At 30.5% G+C, this 19,743-nt stretch overlaps 2 protein-coding genes across 2 annotated transcripts; one reads left to right on the top strand and one right to left on the bottom strand.

Moving 5' to 3' along the window:
- Nucleotides 1-1,805: 1,805 nt before the first annotated feature.
- LOC135930336 (N-fatty-acyl-amino acid synthase/hydrolase PM20D1.1-like) lies at nucleotides 1,806-7,784 on the bottom strand. Its single transcript, XM_065467119.1, has 9 exons — nucleotides 7,715-7,784; nucleotides 7,233-7,379; nucleotides 6,934-7,157; nucleotides 6,519-6,810; nucleotides 6,270-6,336; nucleotides 5,935-6,198; nucleotides 5,659-5,809; nucleotides 3,863-4,022; nucleotides 1,806-2,167 (listed from the first exon to the last, which is right to left on the bottom strand). Exons 1-9 carry the CDS (start codon nucleotides 7,782-7,784, stop codon nucleotides 1,806-1,808), a joined length of 1,737 nt encoding a protein of 578 aa, XP_065323191.1.
- A 2,941-nt stretch (nucleotides 7,785-10,725) lies between these two features.
- LOC135930335 (N-fatty-acyl-amino acid synthase/hydrolase PM20D1.1-like) lies at nucleotides 10,726-18,621 on the top strand. The gene is made up of 9 exons (XM_065467117.1): nucleotides 10,726-10,795; nucleotides 11,129-11,269; nucleotides 11,341-11,564; nucleotides 11,681-11,972; nucleotides 12,156-12,222; nucleotides 12,294-12,557; nucleotides 12,679-12,817; nucleotides 15,000-15,159; nucleotides 18,293-18,621. Exons 1-9 carry the CDS (start codon nucleotides 10,726-10,728, stop codon nucleotides 18,619-18,621), a joined length of 1,686 nt encoding a protein of 561 aa, XP_065323189.1.
- Nucleotides 18,622-19,743: the final 1,122 nt, after the last annotated feature.

Here is a 19,743-nt window from a genome sequence, read left to right as displayed (position 1 = left end):
AGAATTGTTGCAATAATTAATTTTTTTTTTAATTCGGATTTTTTTAAAAAATATATATATGTGAAAATATTTATTGATTTTATATAAATTTACAAAAAAAAAATGTCTTTTAACCTTATTCCCTTTTCGTTCATTATATGCCTTAATTTTATACAATTTACTTTTTTGAAACATTCTCTTATCATTTTTGATTGGACAATTTATTTGTTATAACAAAATATCTCTAAGGCTGCATTCAAAGCGGAGACGGATCCGTTTTTACATCCGTTCCGTCAAAAGTCAATCCCATCGGGGAGGAGAAAGGTCGGGGGTTATTATGGTAAATTATTTTAGTTCAATGCGCTAATTCCTTTTCCCGGAAATAGATAAATTTTCATTTCCGTAAAATGTAAGTTATTCCACGAGTAATCTATTTCCCGTGATTATATCGAATGGTTTTACACATTTTTTTTATATTAGAGAAACCCGCAAACACACCCCCACCCCGCTCCACCATCTGATCTCGCCATTTTTATAAAAGAATTTTGACCCGAACCCCATAAAAATATTTGCAACGTAAAAACATTCAAAGACTTTCCGTAATATTAAATATATATATATATAAATTTTTAATCAATTTTGTATTGGCTTATCATAAAGGGAGGATAAGTTCTTATCTATGGAAGGATTATTACGAATAATACATGATTAATCAGGAACCTTTTACATTCATTTGAGTTATAAAGATATCTTCCTCCTTATCCTATATTACTATTGAAACCACGGGCTTGACTTGCTGAGAATCTCAGATGGGACAAATATATTTAATTCATAGAATATTCTTCATTCGACATTAACATATAATTTATGAATTCTTCAAAACTACGAACCTACCCTAAAAAGCTTTTCGGCTACTCTCATAGTTTCAAATCAAATAAGATGTCATTTTAAGGAAATATTTTATACTCCATAGTTCTACAACGAAAAATGTTACAAAATTATTTGGCCCAAAATTTTAAAATACTGGAATTATTTATGGGATTAAGAGTTAAGAATCACATTTTTCGAATAAATATTTTAGCCGACATCCGCAATTTTTTTGGCATTGAGGTTGAGGGATTTGCCGCTCCCCTCCCCCACTTCCCCATCTTTCCCGCTGTATATGCGAATGAATATCGTTTTTAAATAGTAATACAGTAGAAATGAAAAATAAAACAAAGGGGATACGAAACTTCCCAAATTGCAATAATGATGCACGTGATTGGCAACATTGTAGGGGAATTGTTTTTTGGAATTATAAATTTTTTTAAAAACCTATATAATTTCTCTGCATTCAAAATAACTTAAATAACAGTTTCGGGAGGTTTGGCGCGCGATTCCCACGTCAACCCCAATCTCGTCATCTATTCAGCTTTGAAAAGAAAGGCTGCATATGTTTTTTAAAAGTAGCTATATTTCTTAAGAGATACACTATGGGACTAAAAAACGAGTTTATATTTAAATATTATATTTTAAAAGCAACTATATTTCTAAAGAGATACAACTATGTGACTAAGAAACAAGTACAAACATTATTTTTAAAAGTAACTATATTTCTAGGAAACACCTCTCCCAAAATTTATAAGAAGCCTAGAAACCTCAACCAGAGCCGATCTAGCAATTGTTTCTAAGTGACTCGTTACATGAAACATAAACTGGGATTGACTAAATTGTTTATTTCTATCAATTTTTTTTATTTTGTTTTTGATAAATATAATTAATCTAAACAAAAACAAATTTAGCTACACCGATAGAATTAAACATATATTTACAAATCAGACTATAAATCATATCTTTTTCGGTTTAATATTTTTTCCTTTTTTATTAGCTTCCTTTGAAATCGCTTTCACATTTTTAGCCGCGTCCTTTGAAATCGCTTTCCCATTTTTTGCCGCTTCCTTTGAAGCCGTTTTCACATTTTTGGCCGCCATTTTTGAAACTTTTGTATCATCTTCCAACCCCTCAGCAACAAATTCGATCAAATAATAATAAAATCTAACGCAATTGTAAAAATCGGCAACGGAAGTTCTTTCGTTGATACCGTGTATCCTCGATATATCATCCATGTTCATTCTTAGGGGAGAGAATCTGTATACGTTATCCACGATTCTGGAAAAATGCTTAGAGTCCGTGCCGGCGTTAAAGATCGCTAGAAAACACAATTTTATATATTTAAAAGTTTAATCTCTCGGGAAATGAATAATGAGGGGGGTGGGGGTGTATTAATATCTAAAGCCAGGGTAGTTAAAAGATACTTTGCGAATGGATCTAGATACAGATACATCGTCTAAAAAGTTATCTAAATACAGATACGATTTATTAAATTTATCTAGATACAAATACCGCATCTTTATAACTAGGTAACTTTAACAACTCTTTTAATACTAATAGATATTTCAAAACGTCCCAAGAGTTTATTATTTTTTTGAAAAGAAATTTAATTATATTATCTGCTAATACTTGTAATATTAAAAAAAAGGTAACTTTATTCATAATGTCTATATATATAAAGGATCCTATATCTATAAAGCTGCCCGGCTGATTGCAGTTAAATGACAAAAAAAACATCGAAAGGTTTCGGTGCTATTGGGGTTTCAACTGCCTAAATTTTAAGCTAGATTTAGATTACAGTCTTTTAGAAGAATTAAGGTTATTTATTTTGAGTGTAAGAACTTTTTTTAAATATTGATATCATATATAGATAGATACATTAAAAACTATATTAATTATTATAATCGAAGAAATATTAAAATACTCATGATGAGCATTTAAGACATATCCATTGACACACTATAATACCTAGACTGACGATGCATTCACTTCAATGAAAACAGCTGGGGACGCCATTTTGATTTCCCATATCATTATTAAAAAAATTTAACGAGAGGGCCAATTTATTCCTATGTCTGACGCAAACTTTATTAAAGAATTACCTGATCTTCGAGATAATCAGGAAGCAAGTTATCAATTTAGTAGTACTTATTAACACGAGAATAATTACTATATGGATTAACCAAGATGGCGGGCCCTAGCTGATTTGCATTCAACCGACGCTTTCAAGTGCAATTATTATGAATGCATGGTCAGTCTAGGTATAATTATATGGCATTGGATAATTCACTTAAATATAGAACGTCTAAATATGTGTTAGATAATCCCACAATATTTAATTAAATCGCATTTGACATTTCGTAAATTTTAAAATTAAAATTAAATTTATTTAATCATGAAATTTATTACCATTATAAAAATGATATAATAAATGTTTCTTGAAATTTTTTTTTTAATAGTATTGTTGTTTTATTATTACATTTTTTTGGTTCGGTCGCGGTTCGTAAAAATTATAATGGGCTCATTCTAGGTAAGGTTCTTTGATTACTAGCTTAATAATGCTTATTACCAAGTCAACGTATACCAATTTTCTAAATACCGACCAAAATTTATTAAAATGTGATAAGATCCTTATTATTTAATATATTATAACTGAATCACGTGGTAGAGTCCGGCCATATATCACCCCCCCCTCAAGGACGGAACCACCAAGTTAGATTAAGAAGAAAAAAAACATGATCAATGACCATTGGATTCGTTAGCGACGCTCTTGCCGACTAGGCCACAGGGGTTTTCCAAAAATCACGCCCAAATATATATTATAAATAAATTTGGTAGTGCCCATCCAAATGAAAAATAAACAAAATATAAATTTGATAGGTAATAACTTAAGGTAGTAAGCATCATTAACCAGATTATTACATGGACAATTGAAATAACCCATCGCCCTTCACTAGGAACTTTAAAAAAAAAATCTTTGTATTTTGTACTATTTCAAAAGAATTATATTAACCTGGTACGACTATAGTTCTATTGAAAAATTCTTCAATAATCACTTCGAGTTTTCTGAAAGCAATGGTGTCAATATCGGATATGGGGCTTCTTGGAGACATAGTGTTAAGTTGCACCTTTACCCTTTGGTCGTTTATTATTTGAGCAACATATTTCAAAACCTTTATATAGGATAAATTTTATAATTTTATAATATTTAACTCTTTAGAATATTAGCATGAGAGGTATTTATTTTCTAAGATATAAATTGGTAAATATATTTATATGTTCCTTTCTTTAAAACATTGGTATAAATGGACGATATCTAAATTCAAATCTAAGTCAGCTTGAAGTTTTTTCTTTTAAAAAACAGCTTTTAGTCGTATAGTTTAGAAAAATTCATTCTGTTGGATGTTACATAAAATTGTTTACATTTGTATAATATCAGATTAAGAAGGGTAACAATCAAGATTATACCTCCAGAGGAATTAGAAGATTTGGCAGGAGAAATCGAGATAAAATATAAGCAGAATTATGATAAAAATATGCTATCTTAAAAAATTGGAAAAGAAATAGTGATGACCAATAATAAATTGATTTCAAAACGAACCAATACTATTAAAACAATCTTTCTCCGATTGGAGAACCCTATCTATAATTAATTTATAAGTTGATGAGGACCTTTATTCAAAGCTATATTTTTAGTGTGCTAATCAAAAATTATAACGGTCCTTTTGAATATTTCGAAATTGGGGGTTTGGAACATTTTAAGATGGTTATCCTATATAGTGGCTGAATATTCTTTCCCTCAGGATAAATAATATCGATGTCAGGATGAAGGTTCAATTATATCCCCCCATAAATATGTCTAAAAATCTCTTTCAAGAAATTAAGTTAAATTTAAACCAAACACGCTATATTCTAAGCTAAAAAAAATGTATATTACACAAATGAATGCAAAATGCTATGATAAAAGACTTATATGTTGTAAAAGAATAATCAGCATAAAAAGTGAAATCTTCAGTGATATTTTAGTAACAGTGGTATGCAATCTATCAAGGAATATAACCTTAGTCGTCAGGGGTTATTAATATTATTTATTAATATGGATTAACCAAATGAATATCGCGTATAATCAACTAGAAAGATTTGATTTATTATATAAGAATTTTAAGTCATTTTCGGTCACGAACTGCGCATAAAAATGCTGGTGGTGGTGGCCTATTGTCCAACTTTTAATTTAAAGCATTGTAAGCCGCTTTTGAATGGGAATATGTTTCTCATCTTCTAATCCCCAAGATTTGTTGTGCCATCTATGGCAAGATGACCAATTGATTTAATCCGAGAGGGTAAAGATAAGTCATAAGCGAATCGTTATAAAAAATGCAAGACAAATACGACACATAAATGTATATGATGTACCGATTTATGTAAATTGATAAAAATTATTTCATGATAAAAATAAACACACATTATATAACCATCTTCTCTCCTCTCCTCTCCTCTCCTCTCCTCTCTTCCTTCCTTCCTTCCTTCTATATGTTTTTAGAGGTAAAATAAAATGATGCTAAAGTTGCAAGACTTTTATAAGGATGTATTATAAAATAATTAATAGTTCATTTGATAGTAGAGCATGGCAATAATTAATGGGGTAACTATATTACGCATACTTTTTAAACGCAACAAAAAGAAGAGAAGAGAAGAGAAGAGAAGAGAAGAGAAGAGAAGAGAAGAGAAGAGAAGAGATAGGATGCGTGGGAATTAAGGCGTTATTTTAGAAAACGTTAATAAATTAGATTAATAAGAGTGATGCTTCACTTCATCGGGATCTTGCAAAGGAAGAACTCGGAGATTGACGTTGGCTTCTGCGTAATTGGGTACTACGTTGTATTTGATTCCACCCTTAGCTTGCGTCGCTGTAGCGGTTGTTCTAGTGAAAGCGTCTATCATTTCATTATCCAGCGTGATACTTAGGGGATTAAATAATTTGTAATAAATAAATATACATTTTTTTGAATCCTTCCCTAAACAAAAATTGATATTTAACTGAGGGGGCGATTAAAATGATAAGCAATTTTCAAATTAAAAATCAACTTTTCTAATGCCTTCCTATATAAAGCCGCGTTTTCCATTTGTAGTTTATAGGGTTGCGGAAATAAGTAAGCGATGCGTTTCAAAATTTCTATGTCGGGCGTTCCTGGGTGAGCAAAAATAGAGGGAAATTTGTTGGAATCGATGTTGACCAAAGCGTTCGATAATATAATTAAGGCGTTTTCTTTTGTAGGAACGCTGGAATGACCTCCCGCTGTCACCACGCTTAGATTGACGTTCATGACATATTTTTCCGACACGCCAATTCTAATATTGTTTAGGTGAAAAATTTTTTAGGATCGGTATATATAAAAATTAACAAATTAATATCCACTTACGGAGCTATTCTCATATTTTGAGGAAGAATATCTTTAATAATGCTGAATCCCTCATCCAGTAAAAAGTCTAAAAATTGAAATAAGGTATTAGATAAGATAATTATAATTATATAAAATTTGAATAAATTTATGCAAAATGGGAGCCGATTAATCTTGCATCTTCTGGAAGCATCTGCTGACTCAGTATAATCAGCTGTATTATCAAATGGGCTTCTATAAAATCAGAAAGCAACAATAAAATTTTACAACCTATAGGTTTTCCTCCGTCGGTTGGATACGGGTACGCGTTCTCTAACATTTGGGCAACTTTTTTACCGCCATATAATCCTCCGACTTCCTCGTCATGCCCAAAACTTAGGATCAACGTTTTGTGGAGGGGTCTCTGTCCACGCCCTATCATCAATTCGACGGCCTCCATGATGGCCATAATAATGTGCTTCGAGTCCATAGTACCCCTTCCGTATACATAGTAATCCTTAAGATCCGGATCGCTTGTCGAAAAGTTCTTGCTACCCTTGTTGGTCCTTGGGTCATAAAGTATCTAATTAGTAACGGAATATAATTATAATCTTGTGGAGAAATTGCAAAAAAATATATATGTATGATAGAGAGCTATATCAATGTAACCCCTCGCGATTTTTTAATACATATATTTTTCGAAAACCTGGTGTAAGCTTTGGGGCTTGTATAAAATTTGCCCGCTAAACGGAGGGGCGTCCCATTTGTGAAGATCAAAGACGGGAGCTACATCTTGGTGAGCTTGCAATATCCATGGTTTCTTAGTAGAATCATTTTTCTCTTCACGCAGTGGCTTTATCGTGTATACTATACTCAGACTACCCACTATCTGCCTCTGAATCCAGGGCGTAGAATGAATCAAGGGATACGCTGTATATAAATGATGGGTGTTTTGGGGAATTCGTGATAACAAAATTATATATTTATTATGAATTTAAGATATACCTTTTTCCAAATAATTTTTAAATTTATTAAGTTCGGTAACATTTGACACTCCAGGGTCCATGGAAACCGTTTCAAATGTGATAGCTTTGGAAAATCTTCTTATAGCAGAATCCAAGTCTAAGCGCTTTGGTGCTGCTTTATTAATTCCTAATTAAAAGAAGAATGAAAGAAAGAAGAGAAAGAAAGAAAGAAAGAAAGAAAGAAAGAAAGAAAGAAAGAAAGAAAGAAAGAAAGAAAGAAAGAAAGAAAGAAAGAAAGAAAGAAAGAAAGAAAGAAAGAAAGAAAGAAAGAAAGAAAGAAAGAAAGAAAGAAAGAAAGAAAGAAAGAAAGAAAGAAAGAAAGAAAGAAAGAAAGAAAGAAAGAAAGAAAGAAAGAAAGAAAGAAAGAAAGAAAGAAAGGAAGAAAGAAAGAAAGGAAGAAAGAATAGAAATATAGAAAATAAAAGGAGGAATAGAATAAAGAAAGATAATAAATATACATACCTCCTAATATTGATAATAGCAGTGATTGAATTATCATCATCATCAGAATTGTGCACAATTTGGATTCCATTATTTTGTATTTATTAAATATATATTTATTTCAATAACTTTATTATCATATATCTTTAAAACATTAAAATAATTTAAATCATTAAAGTAACCAAAAAACCATTAAAAAAAATATTAAAAATTTTTTAAGAAAATAAATTTTAATAAATTTTTATAGAATATTTCTAAAAAAAAAATATTTTTCGTTAAAAGTAACTTATAGAGTTCTAAAATTTAAGTAAAATATTTTATAAACGAGTTAATTATTACATTCTATATTACATGTTCAATCCTGTTACAGTTACCTTGAATTCATAGATTTAACAGCTGATTCATTTTTAAAATCTGTTTATGAGATCAATTATTCTTTATTAAAATCATTATTTCTTAGATTATTATTAAAATTCGAATTAAAGGTAAATTAATATTAATAAATAAAAATTGATCTCATAAACAGATTTTAAAAATCAATCAGCTGTTAAAATCGCGATCGCAATCGCGCCACTATGAATTCAAGGTTAGTCTTGTTGATCGGCTCGTTATGAGTTGATTCTTTAATAACGGCTGACTCAATATTTCATCCAGAAAAAATGTTTAGCAAAGCCCTGTAGATTTTGCTCATGAAAGGAACAAATGGTTTTAAGCCTTGTATTATCGAAATCGCGAGGTTATAGTTACAATATTTCTCTTGGCTAAAATATTTAGTTGACCGTTTCAATATAATCGGCTCAAAATGAGCCAGTTTAACAACACCCGTTACGGCGAAAAATATAGTTTTTCGAAAAATTTAAAGTAACGAATACTTTTTGCGTTACATGGTTACTCAAACAAAAAAAAACGCTCATGAAGGTTATGTTTAAAAATTTTGTACGCATTTATTGCCTTTGCTGTCTGTAACATAATAATTTTTGATTGAATTAATAAAAGAGTAATAATCCAATCTTTAAATAATGTGATAGAAGGGATTCTTCGTTTCAGAGTCGGCGCTGCCGTGTCCGAAGTTCAAAATTTGGCTCGAAAGATAACCCTCGAGACTGAAGCTGCCATAAACCCTGGCCCCTATCTGTAGCTCGAAAGCCTGGCTCCAGGGCCAAGCCGGCCCAGGAAACAGATTTTCGGGACAGGGCTGGATCAAATTTTTCCAAAATAGTTTTACAGGCCGGGATATTTAGGAATTAAGTAACTCTAAGACCTGCAGATGTGCCATATGATGCAGGGTCCAGCCCGGATTTTTTTTTTAAAATTCTATATTATAATATTTATTTTTAATGGCGATTTAAAATATTTGGTTTTAAAATATATTGGGCAGGGATTTTTCTTCATGCAAAATCTAAATTATTACACATTGAAAATTGATATTAATACAAGATTTATTTTAATGCCTCAAATTTTTTTTTACCCAGAACATTTAAATGAATATAATTTATATAAAACCATTTTGAAAAAACCCAAATATAAAAATTATATAAAATTTATTAAATAGACATTTTTAAATATTTTTTAATGGTTTAAAAAAATTTTTATGGTTATTTTAATGATTTAATATTTCAATGTTTTAGGATTTATAAAAAATAAAGTTTTTTAAAAAAAAAAATAGATAATGGAATTCAAATTGTGCACCTTTCTGATGATGATGATGATGATTCAATCACTATATTATCAATATCAGGAGGTGTATATTTTTATCATCTTTTATTCTATTCTATTCCTTCTCTTCTCTTCTCTTCTCTTCTCTTCTCTTCTCTTCTCTTCTCTTCTCTTCTCTCTCTTCTCTTCTCTTCTCTTCTCTTCTCTTCTCTTCTCTTCTCTTCTCTTTCTTCTTCTCTTCTCTTCTCTTCTCTCTCTTTCTTCTCTTCTCTTCTCCTTCTTTTCTTTATTTTTTTTTCCTTTCCTTTCTTTCTTCCTTACGTTTCCTTTCCTTATCATACCTCTTTTTTTTATCTATTTTTTTTACTTTCTTCCTTCCTTCCTTCCTTCCTTCCTTCCTTCCTTCCGTCATTCATTAATTGTGAATTATTCAAGCCACCTATGATTTGAATTGGGATGCCGCTATAAGAAGATTATCCAAAGCTATCACATTTGAAACGGTTTCCATGGACACCGGAGTGCCAAACATTACTGAACATAATAAATTTAAAAATTATTTAGAAAAAAAGGTATATATATTGTACATATTTTATAGATCTTAAATTCATAATAAATATTATAATTTGTTATCACGAATTCGTAAAAAATATCTTTCACCCATCATTTATATACAGCTTATCCCTTGATTCGTTCTACGCCCTGGATCCAGAGGCAGATAGTGGTTAGCTTAAGTATAGTATACATGATAAAGAAAAATTACCAAATCCTTATTTTTAAAAGAGCGTTTTTTTGAGTAACCGTGTAACGCAAAAAGTATTCGTTACTTTAAATTTTTCGAAAACTATATTTTTCGACGTAACGGGTGTTGTTAAACTGGATCATTTTGAGCCAGTTTAATTTAAAACAGTTAACTCGATACTTTAGCCAAAAAAAATATTATACCTACAACCTCGAGCTTTCGATAATACAAGTCTTAAACCATTTGTTCCTTTATGAGCAAAATCTACAGGGCTTTGTTAAAAATTTTTCTGGATGAAATATTGAGTTAGCCGTTATTAAAGAATTCAACTCAAAACGAGTCGCTTAACAAGACTAACTGTAACAGGATTGAACTTATAATATAGAAAGTAATAATCAACTCGTTTATAAAACATTTTACATAAATTTTAGCACTTTATAAGTTACTTTTAACGAAAAATATTTATTTTTTAGAAATATTCTATAAAATTTATTAAATTTTTTTTCTTAAAAAAGATTTTTAATATTTTTTTTAATGGTTTTTTGTATACTTTAATGATTTAAATTATTTTAATGTTTTAAAGATATTATGATAATAAAGTTTTTGAAATAAATAAATATTTAATAAATACAAAATAATGGGATCCAAATTGTGCACAATTCTGATGATGATGATAATTCAATCACTGGTGTTATCAATATTAGGAGGTATGTATATTTATTATCTTTCTTTAATCTATTCCTCCTTTTCGTTCCTCCTTTTATTATATTTCTTTACTTTTCTTTTCTTTTCTTTTCTTTTCTTTTCTTTTCTTTTCTTTTCTTTTCTTTTCTTTTCTTTTCTTTTCTTTTCTTTCCTTTCCTTTCCTTTCCTTTCCTTTCCTTTTCCTTTCCTTTCCTTTCCTTTCTTTCTTTCTTTCTTTCTTTCTTTCTTTCTTTCTTTCTTTCTTTCTTTCTTTCTTTCTTTCTTTCTTTCTTTCTTTCTTTCTTTCTTTCTTTCTTTCTTTCTTTATTTCTTTATTTCATTCTTCTTTTAATTAGGAATTGCAGCACCAAAGCGCTTTGACTTGAATTCTGCTATAAGAAGATTTTCCAAAGCTATCACATTTGAAACGGTTTCCATGGAGCCTGGAGTGTCAAACGTTACCGAACTTAATAAATTTAAAAATTATTTGGAAAAAGGTATATCTTAAATTCATAATAAATATATAATTTTATTATCACGAATTCCCCAAAACACCCATTATATACAGCGTATCCCTTGATTCATTCTACGCCCTGGATTCAGAGGCAGATAGTGGGTAGTCTGAGCATAGTATACACGATAAAGCCACTGCGTGAAGATAAAAATGATTCTACTATGAAACCATGGATATTGCAAGCTCATCAAGATGTATCTCCCGTCATCGATCTTCACAAATGGGATGCCCCTCCGTTTAGCGGGCAAATTTTATACAAGCCCCAAAGCTTAAACCAGGTTTTCAAAATATATTAAAAAATCTCGATGGGTTACATTGATATAGCTCTCTATCATACATATATATTTTTTGCAATTTCTCCACAAGATTATAATTATATTCCGTTATTAATTAGATACTTTATGACCCAAAGACCAACAAGGGTAGCAAGAACTTTTCAGCAAGCGACCCGTATCTTAAGGATTACTATGTATACGGAAGGGGTACCTCCGACTCGAAGTACATTATTATGGCCATCATGGAAGCCGTCGAATTGATGATAGGGCGTGGACAGAGACCCCTCCACAAAACGTTGATCCTAAGTTTTGGGCATGACGAGGAAGTCGGAGGATTATATGGCGGTAAAAAAGTTGCCCAAATGTTAGAGAACGCGTACGCGTATCCAACCGACGGAGGAAAACCTATAGGTTGTAAAATTTTTATTGTTGCTTTCTGATTTTATAGAAGCCCATTTGATAATACAGCTGATTATACTAAATCAGCAGATGCTTCCAGAAGATGCAAGATTAATCGGCTACCATTTTGCATAAATTTATTCAAATTTTATATAATTATAATTATCTTGTCTAATACCTTATTTCAATTTTTAGACTTTTTACTGGATGAGGGATTCAGCATTTTTAAAGATATTCTTCCTCAGAATATGAGAATAGCTCCGTAAGTGGATATTAATTTGTTAATTTTTATATATACCGATCCTAATAAATTTTTCACCTAAACAATATTAGAGTTGGCGTGTCGGAAAAATATATGATGAACGTCAATCTAAGCGTGGCGACAGAGGGAGGTCATTCCAGCATTCCTACAAAAGAAAACGCCATAACTATATTATCGAACGCTTTGGTCAACATCGATTCCAACAAATTTCCCTCTTTTTTTGCTCACCCAGGAACGCCCGACATAGAAATTTTGAAACGCATCGCTTACTTATTTCCGCAACCCTATAAACTACAAATGGAAAACGCGGCTTTATATAGGAACGCATTAGAAAAGTTGATTTTTAATTTGAAAATTGCTTATCTTTTTAATCGCCCTCTCAGTTAAATATCAATTTTTTGAGAGAAGGATTCAAAAAAATGTATTTATTTATTACAAATTACTTAATCCCCTAAGTATCACGATGATAGACGCTTTCACTAGAACAACCGCTACAGCGACACAAGTTAAGGGTGGAATCAAATACAACGTAGTACCCGATTACGCAGAAGCCAACCTCAATCTCCGAGTTCATCCTTTGCAAGATCCCGATGAAGTAAAGCATCACTCTTATTAATCTAATTTATTAACGTTTTCTGAAATAAAGCCTTAATTCCCACGTATGGATTAGGAATAATTAAATTTTAAAATCATTCTATCTCTTCTCTTCTCTTCTCTTCTCTTCTCTTCTCTTCTCTTCTCTTCTCTTCTCTTCACTTCTCTTCTCATTTTTGCGTTTAAAAAGTATGCGTAATATAGTTACCCCATTAATTATTGCCATGCTTTACCATTAAATGAACTATTAATTATTTAATAATACATCCTTATAAAAGTCTTGCAACTTTAGCATCATTTTATTTTATCTCTAAAAACATATAGAAGGAAAGAAGGAAGGAAGGAAGGAAGGAAGGAAGGAGAGGAGAGGAGAGGAGAGGAGAGGAGAGGAGAGGAGAGGAGAGGAGAGGAGAGGAGAGGAGAGGAGAGGAGAGGAGAGGAGAGGAGAGGAGAGGAGAGGAGAGGAGAGGAGAGGAGAGGAGAGGAGAGGAGAGGAGAGGAGAGGAGAGGAGAGGAGAGGAGAGGAGAGGAGAGGAGAGGAGAGGAGAGGAGAGGAGAGGAGAGGAGAGGAGAGGAGAGGAGAGGAGAGGAGAGGAGAGGAGAGGAGAGGAGAGGAGAGGAGAGGAGAGGAGAGGAGAGGAGAGGAGAGGAGAGGAGAGAGAGAGAAGAGAAGAGAAGAGAAGAGAAGAGAAGAGAAGAGAAGAAGAAGAGAAGAGAAGAAGAAGAGAAGAGAAGAGAAGAGAAGAGAAGAGAAGAGAAGAGAAGAGAAGAGAAGAGAAGAGAAGAGAAGAGAAGAGAAGAGAAGAGAAGAGAAGAGAAGAGAAGAGAAGAGAAGAGAAGAGAAGAGACGATAACATTGGTTATATAATGTGTTTATTTTCATCATTAAATAATTTTTATCACTTTACATGAATCGGTACATTATATTTAACACATTTATGTGTCGTATTTGTCTTGCATTTTTTATAACGATTCGCTTATGACTTATCTTTACCCTCTCGGAATAAATCAATTGGTCATCTTGCCAAGATGGCACAACAAATCTTGGGGATTAGAAGATGAGAAACATATTCCCATTCAAAAGCGGCTTACAATGCTTTAAATTAAAAGTTGGACAATAGGCCACCACCACCAGCATTTTTATGCGCAGTTCGTGACCGAAAATGACTTAAAATTCTTATATAATAAATCAAATCTTTCTAGTTGATTATACGCGATATTCATTTGGTTAATCCATATTAATAAATAATATTAATAACCCCTGACTACTAAGGTTATATTCCTTGATAGATTGCATACCACTGTTACTAAAATATCACTGAAGATTTCACTTTTTATGCTGATTATTCTTTTACAACATATAAGTCTTTTATCATAGCATTTTGCATTAATTTGTGTATTATACATTTTTTTTAGCTTAGAATATAGCGTGTTTGGTTTAAATTTAGCTTAATTTCTTGAAAGAGATTTTAAGACATATTTATGAGGGATATAATTGAACCTACACTCTTCATCCCGACATCGATATTATTTTTCCTGAGGGAAAGAATATTCAGCCACTATATAGGATAACCATCTTAAAATGTTCCAAACCCCCAATTTCGAAATTTTCAAATGGACCTTTATAATTTTTGATTGGCACACTAAAAATATAGCTTTGAATAAAATTAATTATAGATAGGGTTCTCCAATCGGAGAAAGATTGTTTTAATAGTATTGGTTCGTTTTGAAATCAATTTATTATTGGTCATCACTATTTCTTTTCCAATTTTTTAAGATAGCATATTTTTATCATAATTCTGCTTATATTTTATCTCGACTGCCAAATCTTCTAATTCCTCTGGATGTATAATTTTGATTGTTACCCTTCTTAATCCGATATTATACAAATGTAAACAATTTTACGTAACATCCAACAGAATGAATTTTCTAAACGATGCGACTCTAAGCTGTTTTTTTACAGAAAAAACTTCAAGCTGACTTAGATTTGAAAGATATCGTCCATTTATACCATGTTTTAAAGAAAGGATCATATAAATATATTTACCAATTTATATCTTAGAAAATAAATACCTCTAATGCTAATATTGGAAAGATTTTTAGTTTAAGAAATGAATTATACCAAAGAGCTTTTTATGCTTCAGAAAAAATTTGTAAAATTATAAAATTTATCCTATATAAAGGTTTTGAAATATGTTGCTCAAATAATAAACGACCAAAGGGTAAAGGTACAACTTAACACTATGTCTCCAAGAAGCCCCATATCCGATTACGACACCGTTGCTTTCAGAAAACTAGAAATGATTATTGAAGAATCTTTCAATAAAACCATAGTCGTACCAAGTTAATATAATTCTTATGAAATAATACAAAATACAAAGATTTTTTTTTAAGTTCCTAGTGAAGGGCGATGGGTTATTTCAATTGTCCATGTAATAATCTGGTTAATGATGCTTACTTCCTTAATGTGTTACCTATCAAATTTATATTTTGTTTATTTTTCATTTGGAGGGGCACTACCAAATTTATATATAATATATATATTTGAAAAATCATGATTTTTGGAAAACCCCTGTTGCTAGTCGGCAAAAGCATCGCTTACGAATCCAATGGTCATGGGTTCGAATCCTGGCAATGATCATTTTTTTTCCTTAATCTAGTGCTTCTGTCCTTGGGGGGGGGATATATGGCCAGACTCGACCACGTGACTCAGTTATAATATATTAACTAATAAGGGTCTTATCACATTTTAATAAATTTTGGTTGGCATTTAGAAAATTGCTATACGTTGACTTTAAGCATTATTAAGCTAGTAATCAAAGAAACTTACGTAGAATGAGCCCATTATAATTTTTATCGAACCGCGACCGAACCAAAAAAATGTAATAATAAAACAACAATACTATTAAAAAAAAAATTTCAAGAAACATATATTATATCATTTTTATAATGGTAATAAATTTCTTGATTAAATAATCTATTTAATTTTATTTTACAATTTACGAAATGTCAAATGCGATTTAATTAAATATTGTGGGATTTTCTAACACATATTTAGACGTTCTATATTAAAGTGAATTATCCAATGCCATATAATTATACCTAGACTGACCATGCATTCATAATAATTGCATTTGAAAGCGTCGGTTGGATGCAAATCAGCTGGGCCCGCCATTTTGGTTAAATCCATATAGTAATTATTCTCGTGTTAATAAGTGCTACTAAATTGATAACTTGCTTCCTGATTATCTCGAAGATCAGGTAATTCTTTAATAAAGTTTGCGTCAGATATAGGAATAAATTGGCCGTTTCTTTTAATATTTCTAATTATGATATCGGTAATCAAATGGCGTCCCCAGCTGTTTTCATTGAAGTAACACTTTTAATAAATGCATAGTCAGTCTAGGTATTATAGTGTGTCAATGGCAGTGGCTATCTAGGGAGGGGCGCCCAGAGGCTCGAGCCCCCAGCAAAAATTTTTTTTTTAAACTTAAAAATTAATTTTTTTATTGCCCACTGACTGATTTCATTTATAATTCCATTAAGTAATATCTAGATATTATTTTTATTATTTAGAAATTAATAAGAATATTTAAATTTTTTTAAATTAAATTATTTTAATTATTAGATTAGATTGATAGTATAAGAGATTTCTTTATAAAAAATAAGTAAAGATATAGTTTATAATCCTCTACTATATACAGTTGTTTATATATTAGATATAATGACACTTTTATAAACTTATTTGACAGTTGTATAATATTTAAATTTTATATTATAATAAATTTTACTAATAAATGGTTTTGATAATAAATATAATAACAAATTGCATTCAAGTATTTAACGCCATCTATTATATAAATGATTTAAAAAAATAAACATTTATTATTTATCCTGCAATAGATGATTTTCTTCTCTTTTTTTTTCTTTTTTTAGGAAACCTATTTTTTTTTTCGAAAATCAGTCTTGAGTTAAATTTTTAATACAAGTATATTTTTGATATAATTTCAAACTACTATTATTTTAAGATATAATATACCAAGGTGGAGCGACAATATATAAAATCTTAATTTTTTATCATATTATTCTGGTCCTTATTATAGTTAGTAAATGTTTCCTTTCAAATGTGGCATTGCCGTGTAAAACTTCAGGCTTCAATATATTTGCATAATTATTCTTCTAAGATTTTTAATGTTTTTATTTTATGAATTTATCCAACCTAATAAATTCTGATATTATTTACATCGTGAGTGTCATGGCTATTACTGCAAATTAACCAGCATCTATTATTTGTGTTGCTATGTAATTTAATATTATTACTATAACGGCGGAGAGCATATAATTGTATCTTTTTAGACAAACAATAATGGTAACTGTGTAGTCGTTTATATATCATTTAAAATGGAAGATAATCTTTTAGAAATTTAATTCGATTACTTATCTAGCTTCCATCATGTCATCTAAGAGGAAGCTCTATCCACCATATAGTTTTATGATTTGGATTGCTCGCTTATACTCTTTCCTTCATAATTGTTGATTTGGTTTAGGCTTATAAATTTTTACTTATTGATCCTCTATAAAACATTGTCCAAAATGGTAGAGAGTTATACTAGTTTGATAACCTTTTGTCAGTGTAAGTCTAAGAATTATATATTGCATTATAATGTTTTTTATATGCCAGATATAATAAATGATAAAATTTGAAAATCAGAAATAATTGTTCAGAGTTAACATATTTTAAAAAGTATAATATATTAATATAAAACAAAGCCAAGACCGGGCAAAAAGGTATAGGGGGCGAAGCCCTCCGTAAAAATTTTAGTTGAGCCCCCTGAGATTGTGAAGACTAGCGACGCCCCTGGTCAATGGATGAGTCTTAAATGTTCATCATGCGTATTTAATATTTCTTCGATTAGAATAATTAATATCGTTTTTAATGTATCGATCTATATATGATATCAATATTTAAAAAAAGTTCTAACACTCAAAATAAATAATCTTAATAATTCTTAAAAGACTGTAATCTAAATCCAGCTTAAAGCAGTTGAACCCCAATAGCACCAAAACTTTTCGATATTTTTTTTGTCATTGAACCGCAATCAGTCGGGCAGCTTTATAGATATAGGTTCCTTAAAATAAGACATTATGAATAAAGTTATTTTTTTTAATATTACAAGTATTAGCAGATAATATAATTAAATTTCTTTTTTAAAAAAATGATAAACTCTTGGGACGTTCTGAAATATCTATTATTAAACAGATTTGTTAAAGTTACCTAGTTATAAAGATGCGGTATTTGTATCTAGATACATTTAATAAATCGTATCTGTATTTAGATAACCTTTTAGACTATATATCTGTATCTAGTTCCATTCGCAAAGTATCTTTTAGTTTTAGATATTAATACTCCTCCACCCCCCTCATTATTCATTTCCCGAGAGATTAAACTTTAAATATATAAAATTGTGTTTTTTAGCGATCTTAATCCCCGGCACGGACTCTAGACATTTTTCCAGAATCGTCGATAACGTATACAGTTTCTCTCCCCTAAAAATGACCTTGGATGATATGCAAAGGATACACGGTATCAACGAAAGAACTTCCGTCGCCGATTATTACAATTGCGTTAAATTTTATTATAATTTGATCGAATTTGTTGCTGAGGGGTTGGAAGATGATACAAAAGTTTCAAAAATGGCGGCCAATAATGTGAAAAAGGTTTCAAAGGAAGCGGCAAAAAATGTGAAAGCGATTTCAAAGGAAGCTAATAAAAAAGGAAAAAATATTAAACCGAAAAAGATATGATATATAGTCTAATTTGTAAATATATATTTAATTCTATAGTCGCTAAATTTGTTTTTGTTTAGATTTATTACATTAATCAAAAAAAAAAGAAAAAAAAATTGATAGAAATAAACAATTTAGTCAATCCCAGTTTATGTTTCATGTAACGAGTCACTTAGAAACAATTGCTAGATCGGCTCTGGTTGAGGTTTCTAGGCTTCTTATAAATTTTGGGAGAGGTGTTTCCTAGAAATATAGTTACTTTTAAAAATAATGTTTGTACTTGTTTCTTAGTCACATAGTTGTATCTCTTTAGAAATATAGTTGCTTTTAAAATATAATATTTAAATATAAACTCGTTTTTTAGTCCCATAGTGTATCTCTTAAGAAATATAGCTACTTTTAAAAAACATATGCAGCCTTTCTTTTCAAAGCTGAATAGATGACGAGATTGGGGTTGACGTGGGAATCGCGCGCCAAACCTCCCGAAACTGTTATTTAAGTTATTTTGAATGCAGAGAAATTATATAGGTTTTTAAAAAATTTATAATTCCAAAAAACAACCCGTACAATGTTGCCAATCACGTGCATCATTATTGCAATTTGGGAAGTTTCGTATCCCCTTGGTTTTATTTTTTATTTCTACTGTATTACTATTTAAAAACGATATTCATTCGCATATACAGCGGGAAAGATAGGGAAGTGGGGGAGGGGAGCGGCAAATCCCTCAACCTCAATGCCAAAAAAAATTGCGGATGTCGGCTAAAATATTTATTCGAAAAAACTGATTCTTAACTCTTAATCCCATAAATAATTATAATATTTTAAAATTTTGGGCCAAATAATTTTGTAACATTTTCGTTGTAGAACTATGGAATATAAAATATTTCTTTAAAATGACATCTTATTTGATTTGAAACTATGAGAGTAACTGAAAAGCTTTTTAGGGTAGGTTTGTAGTTTTGAAGAATTCAAAAATCATATGTTAATTGTTGAGTCGAATGAAGAATATTCTATGATTTAAATATATTTGTCCTATCCAGGGTTGCCATGTCTCCCCCCATCAGCGGGAGACTCCTGCAATTTTTTAGTTTACACGCATACATCTCTCCCGCAAAACTACCGCAATTGGAAATCTCATTT

Source organism: Gordionus sp. m RMFG-2023, chromosome 5 (assembly GCF_954871325.1).
Source record: "Gordionus sp. m RMFG-2023 chromosome 5, tfGorSpeb1-WG-v2, whole genome shotgun sequence".
NCBI classification, from domain to species: domain Eukaryota; kingdom Metazoa; phylum Nematomorpha; class Gordioida; order Chordodea; family Parachordodidae; genus Gordionus; species Gordionus sp. m RMFG-2023.
Note: the sequence above shows the minus strand (reverse complement) of the source record. Positions and strands in the feature narration are given on the sequence as shown.